This window comes from Teleopsis dalmanni, chromosome 2 (assembly GCF_002237135.1).
Source record: "Teleopsis dalmanni isolate 2A chromosome 2, ASM223713v2, whole genome shotgun sequence".
Lineage (NCBI taxonomy): Eukaryota > Metazoa > Arthropoda > Insecta > Diptera > Diopsidae > Teleopsis > Teleopsis dalmanni.
The window spans coordinates 153,663,658-153,681,448 of record NC_051847.1 but is presented as its reverse complement, the minus strand read 5'-3'; the positions used below and the strand labels follow the sequence as shown (position 1 = coordinate 153,681,448).

Sequence of the window (17,791 nt, the reverse complement as noted above, 5' to 3'; positions counted from 1 at the left end):
ATAGACTTACTACATACATATATAGTCCAATATCAATCAATAGTCCAATATACTTATAATAGATTTAGTACATTACCAATCAACAGTCCAATGGACTTACAATAGGTTTAGTCCATTACCTAACAATAGTACATTTTAAATGTAAATATGAATATATAAGATTTCTACTAATGACTAAATTCTTTGCAAAAATTTCGAAAATGTTTTCAAAATAAAAGTCAAGGTTCAATTACTTTAATTAGTAATTATTCCATAAAATTTTTTTATTATTGTAACGCGTTTAAGCAACAATGCGGCAAGAATTTAATACACTGCTCTGCTGTCTATTGCAATAAACGGACTACACTGGAACGTATTTTCCACTGATCATCAACATAAGATAACACAAATGACTCAGTAAAATCCTTCGGCTTTTTTCCATCATGCTTCACATAACCGGCAGTATTTACAATAATAGTCGAAACTTCATCATTTGGACCAAAAACCGGCTGGGGATTGATATTGCATATGACATGAGAAGTTGTTGGCAAGTCAAAAATATACTTTTGGATGGATGCCAGTCCAGTTGTCCTGTTTCCATCAAACACATACATAGAGTCCCGGGCAAACATGTCACCGATTTTCTGTAAACAGATAAAAAACAAAATATGGCTTAACTGTTATTTGCGTTCCAGAGAAATTAAGGAAGTTTTTTAACCAACGGTGACATAATGATCATAAGAGCATGGTGTGTTACTTACGTCACGGTTATTGTCCATGTTATTATAATATACTAAGACGAACTCTTTGGTAACGGCGTCCGCGGTTTTTACTATTTCCTTCATTTTCTAAAAGTAAATGTGTAAATATATAAAAAGAAATAGAAACATATATAATACTCTATCCATTGCTATGTATTGCTTTTAATTCTAGGAATTGCACAACCAGATAAAAATTATATACTTTCAAACAACTGACGTGATTCTGATACCTATTCAAAATAGCACAATTTTTTTTTTTTTTGTATTGAAGTTTTATTCAAAATATTTGAAATGAAGCATATGTTATTAAGACTTTTTACTAGATAGCACACTTTAATCAATTCTCCACATTTATGTTTTCAAGTCCAAATATATATATTATTATTATATATATATGGTCTTAAAATTCATTCCGATCGAAATTATCTTTTACTTTTTGTTGCTCCAATATTCCTACTATATCAATACATAAAATTTTATTAGTTTCATAGCGTACAGTTGCATCTATAAATAAATTTAATTTGATATTACGAGTACCAGAGTACCGTACGGAAAAAAGTACCAATATGTGGGAACCATGATAAATGATAATTTATGGATTATCAATTTGTGAATAATTTGCATAAATTGACACAAAACGAAGGAAAATAAAAATGAAACAAGACAAAACAAAATATTGCTGATTCATTCGGCATTTTTATTTACGAGTACCAGAGAACTGCGACGAGTCATAATTGTAACACTCAGAGTACACTCGTAAAAACCAAGTATAAACTCGAGTAGTATGAATCAATGAGTGCACTCATCAAAAATTAATGACTGCCGATTCGATCAGTTTTGGCATTCGTAAAAATTTTCTGTGATATTTTCGAAGCAATACTGAACACAAATGTTGATATTCGAGAGAATCGGAAAAAGTATGATGTACGTATGATGTCCACTACATGGTATAAAAAGTATAAAAGGTGTTTCCGACTTATTAGACAAACATGCAAGAGAAGACTTCATAAGAAAAAAAAAAGAAAGAATGCACATTTTCTATATTTATTCAGATAAACGCTGTTTTAGAGATCTGTGACATTATATATGTTCTAATTGACTATCTTTTTTGTCTATCTACTTATATTTATATTAAAATATCTTTTATATTTACAAGAATATGTTTTTTTTTCCATAATTGAGTCGAAAAGACTTTATAAGATTTATATTTAAAAGTTTTAATAATTCAAGTATTTATATGTTAATCGTTAAACTTATGGTAATTTTACTTGTAGAGTTACTAAGTATTCAAAATTGTTTAAACGTGGTAGAAATGTTCCATTTCTTTTAAAATAAATGAAAGTCAGAGTGATATGTTCAAGTCTATGCAACATTATATTCCCACATCATTCTATAAGTCTACGATTTGACAAATAATTGGCAACGCTGTTGATAAACTCATAACATTTGTGTAGAGTAACATCAAAGAAGATAGAGAAAAGAAACAGAGAACATTTTGAATTGTGCCTTTTTGTGTTATATCACAAAAAAAATCTTAACGGATCTTTAACGTAAAAAAATCTAAACAAACAATGAAATTTCTCGGAAAGTGCTCTTATTTTAGCTAACATTGTGGTGAATAGGGACCGGGTGGGCAAAATAGCAAAACCTGGTGGGGAAAATCATCACGCACCATTATGTAGCATTAGGCTTTTTGTTTTTATACTGCGTGATATTTTCACCTCATTACTCAAATTTTAAATATTATTTGAATTATTCAAAAAGTTTTATACACAATTTTTCGAGTAACTCTCAGTTTCTTTTCTTTATCTTCTTTGGTAGCATTATTCAAACGACATATGTTTAAATCTTATGCTATTCTAATATTTAGTTTATAGAGATTGTAATTTTGGTGGCTCCAGTTTTTTTTTTAAGAAAACAATGGACAAAAAAATATCGTGTATTGATAAACTTTTTTTTTATAGAACAAATTACTGTTAAGACCAAACAGTAAGTTAATAGGCATTATTAAGGCTGTGCACGAGGTAATCCCTTTTTGGTATACTAGTCAATTATTATTGATACCAGTTGGACTTAAAAGTCAATTGGAAAGACCTTGTTGATGTAGAAGGCTTTGGTCAACCAAATGTAAGATTTGTTCTTAAAAACATAAAAGTCCAAAAAACAGTTATAAAAGATCCAAAAGCATTATTCCGTAAGACAATATCATCAGGTAGTGTCTTAGCAGCTTTGTACCGAATTGGTAAATCCAATTCTTTTCTATAAATGCTATATTTGTTTGAGCCCAATAACTCAAAAGTCGATAAAAGCGATGATTAAATTGTGAGAATCACACTTCGAATTTCTTCCCTATCCAACATACTCTCCTGATCTGGCACCAATGATGACTGACTTTTTGTAGACATCCAAAAGATGCTTTATACTGGAGTCACTCTCGTGTGGATTCTGTATTAGAAAAAGAAATTTGGTTCAAGTGTAAATGTAATTATCAAAACTGAGGTTTATATATATTGAAAGTTAAGACAAATTGTTTTCGAAAAATAACATCGAAAAGTTAGAGTAGCGTTTGTTTTTCTTAACTAAACTGGAGATTTATTAAGTGTATTATATTGTATATAAAATTCAATGTGACAATGTTAATCTCAAAATCTCATTCTGAGTTTTCATCTATATGTGTTTTCAAAGTGTAAGACTTCAACCCTATAAAACCACCTCTTAGGAATGAGTGCAAAGGATATCCATCGTATTGTGAAAACGTTGTTCTAGTAGGGGAGAGATATGATCGAGAGGATTAATACCTGGTGGACTAAGTTTATCTCAGCCAGAAAGATAGAGTGTGGCGCAGGTAGATAGGGGGGTAGGTTAAGTGGACAGGGTTATTACTTAAGCGAAGTGTTTGACTAGTGAAAGATATCGATCGCTTTGTAGAAACATCATTCCAGTATCTAATGAGTATCTTAGTTTATCTAAGCCAGAAAGCTAGAGCGTGGTGCAGGTAGATTGGGGGGTAGATTAAGGAGGCAAGTTTAAGCGTGGTAGTTGTACTGGTAGTGGATTATGCCACCAGGGTCGCGAGTGCTACGGTTATAGATAGGGATGCTAAGGGCTTTCGAATATTGAACATAGAACTATGTGAAGTGAAATTTTATAAAAAAATATGAATGAAGAACAATTATCTATCCATATAGAAAAACTTTTAGATTTCATTCTCACTAATGTGTATGTCACATATTTTAATATTCTAAGTTGACCCTCTATTTCATTAATCTACTATGTGTTTTTCTATGCGACCCTGTTCACAAAAAATTTTTAAGGATTTATTGATTTTTATTATTTTTCTTAAAACATTCATCCTTTATAGTATCAACCGCAAATTGTCAGTTAATAAAATATTGAAGTGCAATTTAAGTTGCAGTCGAGTATGTTTACTTTTGCTCCTTCTGGCACAAAAGAAGTTTTATATCCTTTTTATTATGAATGCATAATTTATTAGCGCAAAGTTGCTTGAACTCGAAGGAGGGACGGAGTATGCATTCGGTTACTCGCTCATAAATTATATCGATTAACGCGAATTTTGCTTACATAATTCATTTATTATATGAACATCCTTTGATGAACTTTTAATAAAAATATATTTTTCCTTTCTTGCAGCACCGTTTACCGTTTACGACTACCATTTAACCGGAAATGAACCATACCACAGACATAGTTGAAGTTTGCGGGTAAATGGAGCAGCAAACAGAAAAGCAGGGGCATACTTTCAACGACGATGCATGTACAAACCAACAACAACAAAAACATAATAACAAAAACTGCAACTGAAACTTAGTAAAAAATGTAATATAATTGCTTTGACTTACATAGACACAGAAACACTGACACTTAACAAACCAACAAAAAAACACAACTCGAAATTAAATTGCACAAAAAAATATTAACAAAAAAAAAAAATAATTACATAGTTTCAAAACATACAACAAAAAAGGAAAAATTAAATACAAATATATGATATATATATAAATATATATATATATATTAAATAAAATAATAAGAGCAGGGCAATAGCTCTGATTTTGCCTACAATGTTGTGGAATTTCGCCAAATTAATTAAAACAGTTAAAAACTCAACGAATTTCATTAAAAATCAACGTAGTAACAAAATTAAAAATAGTAGTAGAAAAAGTAGCAGCTACAAAAACGTTCCAAAAATTACTAAACTGAATACACTGACAAGTTAATAGCATAAATTATACATATACAAATTAGTCAACAAACAGAATTAAAATAAAAGTATTTATTTATATTAGAAATAAAGAGAAAAAATACAAAGCGTATTGGACTGTGATTTATGCAAAATGGATAAATACAAACGCACGATAAAGGCAACACTAACTGATGTAAATAAATTAGTAGTAGATTCGGAAAATATATTGCAAACTACGTAAACACTGCAAAGCTTTAAGTAATAACTAATATTACTACTTATATATATTTAAAATTATAAAAAAAAAATATATATGTAAATTAAGGACAACACACATTTTTAAATTTAAATTCAGTTTAACACAAAAAAAATTTTTTTGAATTTAAAAACAAAAAAAAAAACAAAAATAGCAACTCTCGCAAAATTATACATTATACATGAAGAAAATTTATATATATATAAAAGCGCAGTTTATTTAAAATTTAATATATTTCTAACAAAAAAAAAAAATTGACTAAAACACATCAACGAAAATTTTTCTTATAAAAAATTCTAAAATTCTCCGAAGCCTAATATTAATAACGAACTAAAAATAAACGTATTTTGTATGAAAACAAAATTAATATATTTTTGTTTTTAAAAACTACGCAAACACAATTTAATAAAAACTTAATTATACATTAATTAAATCTAATCATATATATATAAAAATATATAAAAAATAATAAAGAGAAATAAGAATTTGCCAAAATGGATGAAATGCCCGATTTATCTCATCTAACTCCGCACGAACGTATGCAAATCGAAAATGTGCTCATGCGACAGAAGCAAGAGGAAGAGAAGCAGAATGAGATTATGCGGTATGTATGGATAGTACTTTAAACAATATATGATATATAGTTCTATATATACAATATACAATATATATATATAATTATTTTGAACAAAATTTGAAAATGCGATATATACAACATGTCCGTAATATGTTACCTATAGTCCAGATCGACAGATAATGCACTAATCCAGATTACGTGTTATAAACATCTCTGCCCGGTAGTCTAAATTATATATATGGATTATCTCCATACATATGTGTATATTTTATTTGCTTAGAAACTTTGTTCACTATTAGCTTATACATTCATCCTGTGAACGTGTCATTTAAAATATGAATTAACTTAATAAAAAGTGGATTTATGTTCAGTTCTTATTCAATTTTATTGTTAAACCTTCTTTGATTGATTAAACACGGGCTAGTGTCTTAAACACTTTTACTCAATTGTGTTTGAGACCATTTGTAATGAACAACGTTAAATTCTGATAATAAGTTATTCAGATGATTTTAAAGAAGTATACTTTGAAGCCAACATATCTTCCTGACAGAATATATTATCTGATCTATTAATAAGATAAATGTATAAAAATATGCAAGACTGTTCTTGGATTTTAAATATGACTTTTCAATTCCAAATGTGTCATTAGTCTGATTTGACTCCAATATTAATGTTTTTAGATTAGCAAAACTCTATTGTATATATGGCATAAGCTCTATAATTCAAAAATTGTTTGTTAGTGAGTCTAAATACAGTAAATGTAGAGTGGGAATATATAACTTTTTATTACGTATCGATCTTTATCGTATTCTTCATGTGCAATGACTACGCTTCTATGTGTTATTGCATGCAGGTCAATATTTGAATAATCGGGTATTAAGCCAGATATATTAATAGCACCAAAAATTTGCTCCGAATTCTTGCGACTTTGAGCAAAATACGATTGTCAAAAAAAAACGATCTATAAGATGTTTTTTCTAAAGAGCTCTAGGATTTTAAATCAAAACAAATTAAAAAGAGATAATTTGAGCAAATGACTATTTTTTTATTGCATAGATAATTAATACCACATCTTAAGTATGAAAACTGCATCTCAATTAGACGTAACGTAAACATTTCTGAAACTGTGTCCTTGAGCTTTGATTTTCAAAAGATTTTTTCCAATGTTTCGTCCACATATAGCAAAGATTTCAAATAATTTCACAAAAATACTCTAGTTGCAGTAAAACACACCTTAGTTGTCCAATCAAATCGTTTTTATGGCATTATTCTGGGTACCATTGACGATGATATTCAAATTTTCTTGGTGTTTGAACAAATACAGTGCATTCGTGACACTATTCTATAAACAACATGTTAGTGCATCGGTAGCATATAATCTAAGAGATCATGTCACATCTCTAAGGACAATATATCTAGTCGTAAAATCTCAAGGCTCTCTTAGACTGTTTGACAGATACTGACATTCTTTCATTTGAAAACATTTTTTTAAATCAGAAATGGTTCAGGTACATAGTCTTGTATAAAAATATACAAGAACTGTACCCATACTATATATCTCTAGTAGAAATTACAGGAAACCATTAAAATTTGGTAATAAATAAGGAAACTCCTTTAAGTTTTTGGTTTTTAGTATATCGATTAACTTGGTATTTATCGATATAGTCTTATGAGTTTACGTTTATATATTTACCTTCTCTTAGTTCCATTCTATAGTAGTAGTAATAGTAATAGCGAATTAGCAATGCTAATTGCTTTATATTATTTTCAATTTTCTGTATTAAAAAAATCACAATTCAATTATAAATAATAAATTAGATAAATAAATATCACGCAATTTGACAATTTCGCAGCCCGCCGGAGATTTATTTTAGAACTCCAAATTCATATAAAATTCTCTTTTAAATGAGAATTTATCATTTTGTTTTATTATTATTTCTAATTTAAATAACATTTTTGTGCTATTTCAGGCGAAAGCAAGATGAAGTTGTCACATTGGAAATGCAAATACGTCAGCGTTCCGAACAGCAGAAGAAAGCCGGCGTTGAGCTTGATGCGACCTGCCACATATGCCTTAAGACTAAATTCGCCGATGGAGTTGGGCACATTTGTCATTATTGCAATATTCGGTGCTGTGCGCGGTGTGGCGGAAAAGTGACGCTTCGCAGCAATAAAGTAAGTCAAATTGATTTCTTCTTTTTCTGTTTTTTTTTTGAAGTGAAAACTTTCTAAACGAACTTAAGTACTTCGGGAAAATATCTAAATTGTGCTGGTGATGTGTGGAATTAGGTTACCTTATATGTGCTGACAGAAAAGTAGTTTGAGATGGGCCAATATTTGTCACTGACATGTACTACTATGTATCAACTACTTGACATGTTGACGTGTTGACAGTTTCACGGTATGAAGCTTTATTCATTGAAGAACATAGAGGACATGAGAATATACTTTAAATAGGTGTTAATAAATGGAAATATTTGCTCCACTTCTATTTTTATTCTAAATTAACAGAAATTAAATAATATTAAGTGAAAGATCATTAAAAAGTTATATCTTATCATTTTGTTATTTATTATTGTATATAAAATATATATTGATATATTTTTTAAAAGTTTCATACATACATTGCTTAAAAATACACTAGCAGATAAGTTTTGAAAGGCTTCTAATTGACAGAAGTGTTTACTATTAACGAATAGATGGCGCTGTGCAAACTTATTTAACAAGATATTCAGATTATTATCATTTAAGTAAACTACAAGTATAATTAAAAGTGCGGATCCAAAAATACATACTAAAGTTCTACTGCTAATGTTTAGTATGGTTAGCTGGTTGATATTCTGGTTGCAGTGGAAGGTCAGCAGTTATCTTTCTGCTGATCATAACTAACGGTTTTCGCTATTTTACTACCATATTCTTCGTAAGTAACACTAAGAGCTCGTTTTTATCGGTGAGCAGTCTTACAAACTGTCAAAAAGTACTTCCCTAAAAATCTGTTTATTCTGGAGGCTAAAACTGTATATTCACAAAAAAAAATTCTAATAGTTTCTTTTTTCTATAAGTTCTCTTTACTTTTACAGTGAGTATTCAAAGAATTGTGCAGTTACTCTGCACCGGTTCCTCTAAACCAATGACCAAAATGAACTGCAGTAAGCCTTGCAGCTTTCACGTGGTTCATTTCAATGAGTTCCCTAGATTTTCCTTCTTTTTATATGACGGTCAGGTTACACGGGAATGTTTACCATGATTGAGATTATTTTTAAAAGATATTAAAAGATAGAAAACCCGTTAAACCAAACATTCAGTCTTGAATCATTGGACTTTGCAGATGACAAATGAGAATTAGCCCACTGACATGCCAACCTGCAAAGAAAACTTAACGATTTTGATCTTGAATCTTCCAAGGTTGGACTAATTATAAATACCACAACAACTAAAAACGTGTTGAAGACGTACACTGAAGGATATAGCGGTAAGAATAAAGACAGGAATCGACGTATTCAGTAAACTGAATAAAATATGGTCATTAAATTTTTACAGTATTAGAACTAAAGTCACGATATTCATGTCCTGGGTTTTGTCAGTGCTTTTGTGTGTATGCAAAAGGTGGTTCGTCTCAGAACAAGTGCAACAAAATTACGCAGCTTTGTAAATCGATGTCTTTGTAAAATTCTCAGAATTTTCTAGCCAAACCACATTTCTAACGAGAAGCTATGGTGAAGAACAGGTTTTGCTGACAGTAACATCGATATTCGAAGACGCTAATTTAGCTGGATTGGACACACACTACTTAAATCTACAAATGACATTACAAATGTCCAATAGTGCTCATTTGACATAATCCACAAGGCACAAGATGAAGTGCAACACTGAACGAAATTAAGATTGTTTCCAACAGAAACAATTACAGCAGTATCAGTGATCTACGAGATATCGCGTTGCAAAGAAGACAAAGGAAATTACTTGTAGATAACCTATGCCCTGAATAGAGACAGTGCGGAGTGATACGACGGCGCACAAGGCTTCAAGAATATAAATAATAATTTTCAATATTGCACAATAACATTATCTCGTTTTGCATTTTTCAATAGCTTTAGGTATGTACTAGTTGTTTTATTAGCTATCTGGATCTATGAGTGCAATTATTTCAAATATTAAGGTTTTGAAATTTTTCATATTAAAATATATGAAGTACGTGTCTTTCACAAACATTTATTTACCCAAAGTATTTTTACCCAAATTTCAACCTCTTAGAGAAAACAATTTTAAGAAATATTTGAAACATCCCTGCTTTTAAAAGAGATTGCGGTAAAATGTAGGGAAGCATATTTATCGTAAAATTGCTAAAGACACGAAACTCCAATCGTTTAAAATAAAGCATTATTATTAATCCTTTAAAAATATTTTTTTTAATTTCCGTTACTACTAAGGATCCATAGGACTAAAACGTGTTGCAGATTTGAATGCAGTTGCCTTAAATTAATCGAAAACCTCAAAAAAAAACAGAGAAATCATTTTTGACCCTTAGTGGCTAAAACGTTTTAATAATTCTCTCCGAATTCAATCTATTTAATTTTTGTAGATATAAACTATTCCTTAAATGTTTAATAGAGAATTTAAAGTAACCTTTGAAATAATCATATTTTATGCTAAAACGTTTGAAAGAGTGAACTAACTAAACTGAATAACATTTATCATTATTTTGCGAAAATATCACAGCGTCACATACAGAGAAAACACATAAGCAAAAAATCATCAAATAAATAAAAGCAAGGATACAAAGAATGAGATTTTGTCGCCAAACATGCTGGAGACCAGGCCATCATTCCATACACAGACTCTGAATCCATGCGAAAGTTCGAGTTTGAAAAATTGTAAGTTGAGATATTCTATCACTCATCTGCGCATTGTTAGCCGCTAAAGCCAAAAGCCATTGCTTACTGGAACTTAAGTCGATTTTGGCAGAAAACGCATTTATCATTGTTGCGGAGCGTATGAAGGACAATTGCCGAATGCCGCTTGGTACCACATGCGACAAAAACTATAAAGGCACTCATTATTTGCGTTCTGACGCTATTTTTCAAAGCAACTTGCATAAAAGCAAACATTTCCTATATAAAAACATAAAAAATGAAATGCTTTACTTAAGCATTTCTTAAGATATTTTTCTTCGACACACTTGCTTTACACATACTCACATACTCGTACTTATTTATTGTAAATAAATATGTGCCAAATGTATGTAATTGTAAGTGGAAGTGTCCTTTTGTCTGCTCAGAAGTTGCGGCGAAGTGTGACACCATTTCTCTGTTACCAGGCACCAGGCCCTCGAGAAGCTTCAGGCATTGACGTCTTTTTCACCATAACTAAAACCTCAGATAAAGAATATTGAAATTTATTTATTTTAATATACGGACAAAGAAAATATATTTGTCTAAAAATATTTCAAAATAATAAGATAATATGAAAATTATAAATGCTTTGGACGCCTAAATTAGGTCAATGAGCCAAAAATAAAACTATGGGCGGCTATACAATTAAATTGTCTGTGGGGACTTATAACTTATAAGGACCTTTTTTAGCAAGACTTGAGATATTTGCGTCACACGTATATAAAATATTGAGAGCAGTAAAATTCAAAATTCAATTTTAAGAGACTTCAAATTTGTTTATTTATTATATATTTATTATTATGTCTTTATTATTATTTATTTATTTATTATTACTTATTTACTATTATTTATTTATTATTACTTATTTATTATTATTTATTTTTTATTACTTATTTACTATTATTTATTTATTATTATTGATTTATTATTATTTATTTATTATTATTTATTTGTTGTTATTTATTTATTATTATTTGTTTACTATTATTTATTTATTATAATTTATTTACTATTATTTATTTATTATTATTTATTTATTATTATTTATTTGTTGTTATTTATTTATTATTATTTGTTTACTATTATTTATTTATTATTACTTATTTATGGTATTAATATTTATTTACTATTATTTATTTATTATTATTTGTTTATTATTAACATATATATTTATGATCTCTTATTATTATTTAAAATGATCACGTTTTATTATTATTTAATGCTATTTAATACATAAATTTGAATTAAATTATTTAAATTAATTTAAAGAATAAATATAGCAGGATATTTCAATTAATGTATATCTTTATAACATGATAGGTACGTCGGTATCTGGAGTAGTGGGGTTCAATTCTTTAATTCCCGACTTCTTCTTCTTCTAGGTGCCTTATCCGCTTCGAACGTTAGCTAACATGATTGCTATTTTGATTTTATCTGCAGCTTCTCGAAAAACTGATCTTGTACCATTGACGTAAATTCTTCAGCCATGATATCTTTCGTCTCCCAGGGCCACGTCTACCTTCAATTCTGCCTTCAATGATTAATTTTAGTAGTCCATACTTTTCCGGATGCCTCAGAATATGACCAAAAAACTCCAACTTTCGGCCCGATTATAAACCACATAAGAATACATAAAAATTCCTAAGTGGTTTGTAGTCGGGTCTCAAAGAATTGAATCCGACTACATAATATCAGTAAGACTCTTGATCAGAATATTTGTTTTTTATTTTATATTAAACAGTAAATAGAAATATAGAAACTTTAGTGTTCTGCAGCAGTCATTGAATATAATACAAATTCTTACAACGTGCCCATCAGACATTGTCCAGAAAAAGCTTTTAGTTTAATTGCCTTAAAATAGTTTATAGACTGCAACTGTTAGAATTAAACCCTGTCACTTTGAACTTTTAACCAAACTCCTATGTATTAACACACATTCAAATTGTTATTCATGAACAATGAACAACTAATGCACTTGCTATGCTATTAATTAGAACGAATGCATAAACCACAGCTGTATAAGTTAACATAATCATTGCAAAATGTTGCTTTTTCCAACAAGTGTCACGTGCCGAGTTAAAATAAGAGAACTGTTTATTCTTTATTAATAATTTGTAAGTAAATCTCCTTTTAAGAGCATTATACTCAGATATTAATATCAACGTTCTCACCAAGATAAAATAGAGTACTTATATGACCACATCTACATAAAAGTAAATGTATTAGTAAATCTATACATAAAAATATAAGTAATATGTAAATAAGAAAATATGTGAGTAACATCGGTTAGTCTATAGTATCAGTAACATGCTCAAGAATTCGTCAAGAGGGGAATAGAATGTATTTCATACATAGATTATATAAATTATCTATTTTATTCTACGAAATATTTTAATGTTTTTATAGGATAAATAATTTATTTTATAAATATGAAATTAAACCCACGATTTAATTTTCAAAACATCGGAAAAGATATTGTCAGACCATTCAAGAGTTACTTTACAAAATAATTAAATACATATTATAAAAGTTCAATGATTTATTTTGCAACAATAAAACAATCAATTCGATTCCTCTTAAGTAGAAGAAATAAATTGCTATTTTATTGAGATTTTACATAAGAATGTTACTTCAATGTACTTCGGTTACTTTGATGGATCACCGACGGTTCAACAAATATGTCATGAGATAGAATGTTCCCTTTAATGACGTTTGTACCAATCCTAAAGCAGAAGAAAGCTTTTTCCAGCTGTTTTGTCAATATCCAACGCATATGTTTGTTTTTATTAAATATGCTAAAGATTTCTTTTCTAGATGATCTGACACATATCTAAGGTAATACCTCTTATAATAATCTTAATAATTAAACTTTAAAAATGATTTTATGTAAATATTTTGAGTATTCTATAGCAACTTGCGAACCAATCTAAGTGAATCCTTACGATCACGTCCATAACCTAAATAATATGAATCTCTTAGATCGCCTTAATAGCCTAACATAAATGCTTTGGATCACCTTAACAGTCCAACCAACATGAATCCCATGGATTGCTTCTATAACCTAACTAATATGGATCCTTTAGATCACCTTAATAATCTAACCAAGATAAATGGCTTAGTTCCCTAATTAAGGTGAATCCTTTGAGTCACATATAAAGCCCTACTTAATTGAACTACTTAGTTAAATATTGGAACTGTTACTTCATTTGTTAAAAAATCAGATAAAAAAAATTGACTTCAATCTCATTTATATTTGATTTATTTTTACTTCTTTACAGGTGATATGGGTTTGCATACTTTGTCGTAAAAAACAGGAGTTATTATCCAAAACTGGGCAATGGATTAACAAAGCAGCTGTGCAACAAGATGGTTTCATAAGACGCATCGAACCGGATGGCAGTAGTGTAAGTATTTCTATAAAATACTTAAAAAAATAAATTGAATATAAATTCTTTTCTAAAAACAAAAGATATTATTTACCATACTTCGACTAAATAAAATAATATGTTCTCAGTAATATGTTAACTCAGTATTAATATTAATTTTATCATTGTGCCATAAACTTCTAAAACTAACTTTTTAAACGTGAACAAAATCTTGAGCTTAATTTATTTACGCTTTTTAGGAAGTACTGTATTTAATAAATTTCATAACTAAAGTACTTCCATGTCGTCATAATGTAACACGATCTAAACACAATAAAAAAATTGCTTTCGTTCCTTCTTAGGATATCTCCCAACAAGCAATTGTAGATCCACACGATACTACAGATAAGCGACCAAAACTAGAACGCACACGTAGTGCAGCCGAAAAAGAAAATTTGCCAATGCAAAGAACTGGAAGTGTGTTACGCCGTCAATACTCACAGCAGGAGCAAACAACGAATAGACGTATGTCTGGCACGGACAGTGGGGTGGATATGATAAGTCCTAACCAACGGCAGCGTATGCAGCCTATGAACCCACAGCAAATGCAGCAGCAACATCAATACAGTGGACATGGTATGCAACAACAACATACACAGCATCAACAACAACAACGTATGGGTGGTAATTACGCTGACGAAGATCCAAGATTATATCAGGTGCGGGGGGTAAATAAGAGATGACGTTATCAATTTATTTAATATAATTCAAATCATTTGTATATACTTATGAAAAAATAGGGTGAAATCGATGGTTTGATGCGTCAACATCCACATTTAGCACATCCAAGTCAAGTGCAACATCAACGACAGCAACAACAACAGCAACCAATGCAACATCAACAGCAACAACAACAGTATCAACAGCATCATCAGCAACAAACGCAACAACAGCAGTCACATTTTGGGCAACAACAGCATCAACAATCGCAACATCCCATACAAGCACAGCGAATGCATACCACAAATCAACAACATCCACAACAGCATCATCAACAAATGCAACAATCGCAGCAACATTTGCAACAAACTACTTCGCAGCAACAGCAGCAACATATGAATACGGCACATCATCAACAAAGGCTTTCACATCAACATTCCTACAATCCCAGCCAAAATGCAGCACTTCACGGAGCACAACTGCCAACGCCACCTGGTGGCTCAGCGCAACAGACCTATCAAAAACCCCCGCCTATAACACGTAACTTAACTATAAGCGGTGGTCACGCTATGGACTCACAAACCTACAATCAACGACGCACACTCACTGGCACACAGTACACAACACAGCCTCAACGTTCCTTCAGCAGCTCCGAAGAGGAGATCCAGAGTCACCTAATGCCACAGGCAGCGCAGTACGATTATGACGGTGAGTTTGCTCGTTTTGCCAATTTATATACCACATATCATTTTCGTTCTGTATGCGTCCACTCAATACATGTCTTGCGATTATACATCCTCTATAACTTACTTGATCCTTACACTTTTAATGATTTTTAAAATACACAAGCTATTCAACTTAAATCATCTATTTTTATTTCCAACTCTTCAAATATATGAAACGCTCTCCCCAGCGATATTGTATGATAAAATTACCTACGTACGTTGTCTTTATTTTAGCATTTTTCTTCCTCTTTTTCAATAAATATATTTATTTTTAATTATTATTGAATAAGTGTTTATTATTTTTAAAATGTATATAAAATTAAATATTATTTTTTAATATAATATTAAAATATAATTTTTTAAAAAATTCTCCTAAAAATTCTCCTATAAATGTTATAATTTTAATACCATTATTGCCTGTGGACAAAAAGTAGCTGACCGCTTTTCATACTTATAAGAGGCATAAAATTTATGATTAAATAGAATATAACATATATGTATATATGTAAAATATATTTTATTTATAAAATAATCAACAAAACTCTTAATTTAATATAGAATGTCTTTTTATAAGGATTAAATATTATATTAAAAATAATCACTTACTTTTTGTCCACGTAATTTCATTTAAGAAATTTATTTTTGATCTTCAATTTTAAAAAATTATTTCAGTTTGAATTGGAGATTATTTAATAATATTATTTTAATTAAAAACAAATCGCTTGTTTTATTAACACAAAATTTTATTTTTAATTTTATTAAAAATGCAATATTTCTTGTCAATTGTAAGATTTTGTAGGATTTAATTTTTCTTATTTGAAACAAAAATAATTTTATTTTTTAAATAGTTATTAAAATATTAAAGGAAGTTTATAAATACTTACTAATATTTTTTAAAAAAATTTTTTTACAATATATGTTATAAAATACTTTAATAATTATTATAGTAAAGCTATTTAATTAGAATTAAAATTAATTTATTTATTCAAAATGCTTTCAATTGAGTGAAGGATTAAGTGTTAAATTAATTATTTAGAGTATTTATTAAATATGACGTATGTTATAAAATTTATAATTATATTATATATTATATTAAATAATTATATTATATAACATATAATTATATAATATGTCTTAATATACATTATATTATTTTATATTTCTTATTAATTATATATGTAATTTTATTTATATATATATATATTATGTAACGTATAATTATGTACTATATTATATAAAATATGATTATGTAGTATATTATATATATTATTCTATAAAACTTTTAATTATTAATTATCAAAATATTATATTTGAAATTATATGTGAATTTTTTAAGTTTAATAATAGTTTTTTATTGCGACTATTTTATTTACTAGATATAATATAAAAGTATTATTATAAATATAAAATTATTTGATATAATATAAAACTATTTACGTATATTATATCCATTTATAAAAGAAAATGCATGAGAAGTTATATATATTTTTTATTTTTAAATATTATAATAACAGTATCATTCAATATTTATTCTTGGACTATGAAATATGTTTGCGTTAGATGTTTAAATATATATATATATATACAAAAAGAATATAACGTTGAATATTTTATTCATATAAATATATATGTAAAAATATTTATAAATACATTTATATACATGTATGTATATATGTATATATATATATATATATATATTTACTATCCAAACTCAGATTTTTGTATCATTTGTCTATAGACTAATGTGACAAATGTGACATGCATACGAACACTTCAGACGAAAAAGTATCCGCTTACAGTTAAAAAACTTTTCTAATGGGCTTTGCTTTTGAACAGACAATCTCTTCGGTTGGATTATTTTTTTAAAATCAAATTTTTTATCATTATTTGGAGCAATTTATCCTAACTTCTTTTATATGGACAACCCTTTTGAACAAATAATAGTTTACCGAAAAATATTCGCTTAAGATAGTTTTTAGTTGGGCATTCTTTCGAAAAATATTCGCTGGAGATAGTGTGTAGTTGGGCTTTCTTTTACAAATGGAACGAATTTTGACCTTACCTATATCCGATTTGACTATAAATTTTTTATGAACTTAATACACGTATACCGGGATAACTTTACGAGCCTATAGCGGTCCTCACATATAATTAATGATTAATTATTTTTTTTAATTTACCGGGCTTAGGACTTTTATTATTTTTTAAATTTATTTATTTATTATTTTCTTATATTTTATTTTTTTTATCAAACTACCATAACTTGAAGTACCATTTTGGAAAGAAAAGGTTCGACTTATGGAGACTTATGG

General features: G+C 28.7%; 2 protein-coding genes across 3 annotated transcripts in view; one reads left to right on the top strand and one right to left on the bottom strand.

Moving 5' to 3' along the window:
* Positions 1–261: 261 nt before the first annotated feature.
* Positions 262–990, bottom strand: LOC119683415 (NTF2-related export protein-like). Its single transcript, XM_038097080.1, has 3 exons — positions 879–990; positions 741–827; positions 262–623 (listed from the first exon to the last, which is right to left on the bottom strand). The coding sequence occupies exons 1-3, from the start codon at positions 885–887 to the stop codon at positions 324–326; spliced, it is 396 nt and encodes a 131-aa protein (XP_037953008.1). The 5' UTR covers positions 888–990; the 3' UTR covers positions 262–323.
* Positions 991–5,694: 4,704 nt separating this feature from the next.
* The window catches only part of LOC119678050, an 81,214-nt gene continuing 69,117 nt past the window's right edge, over positions 5,695–17,791 (top strand). For both annotated transcript variants that reach the window (XM_038089690.1, XM_038089691.1), the window contains exons 1-5: positions 5,695–5,804; positions 7,748–7,952; positions 13,948–14,073; positions 14,397–14,762; positions 14,835–15,462. In XM_038089690.1, the coding sequence (XP_037945618.1) occupies positions 5,695–5,804; positions 7,748–7,952; positions 13,948–14,073; positions 14,397–14,762; positions 14,835–15,462 (1,435 nt within the window). The remainder of the gene's footprint in view (positions 5,805–7,747; positions 7,953–13,947; positions 14,074–14,396; positions 14,763–14,834; positions 15,463–17,791) is intronic.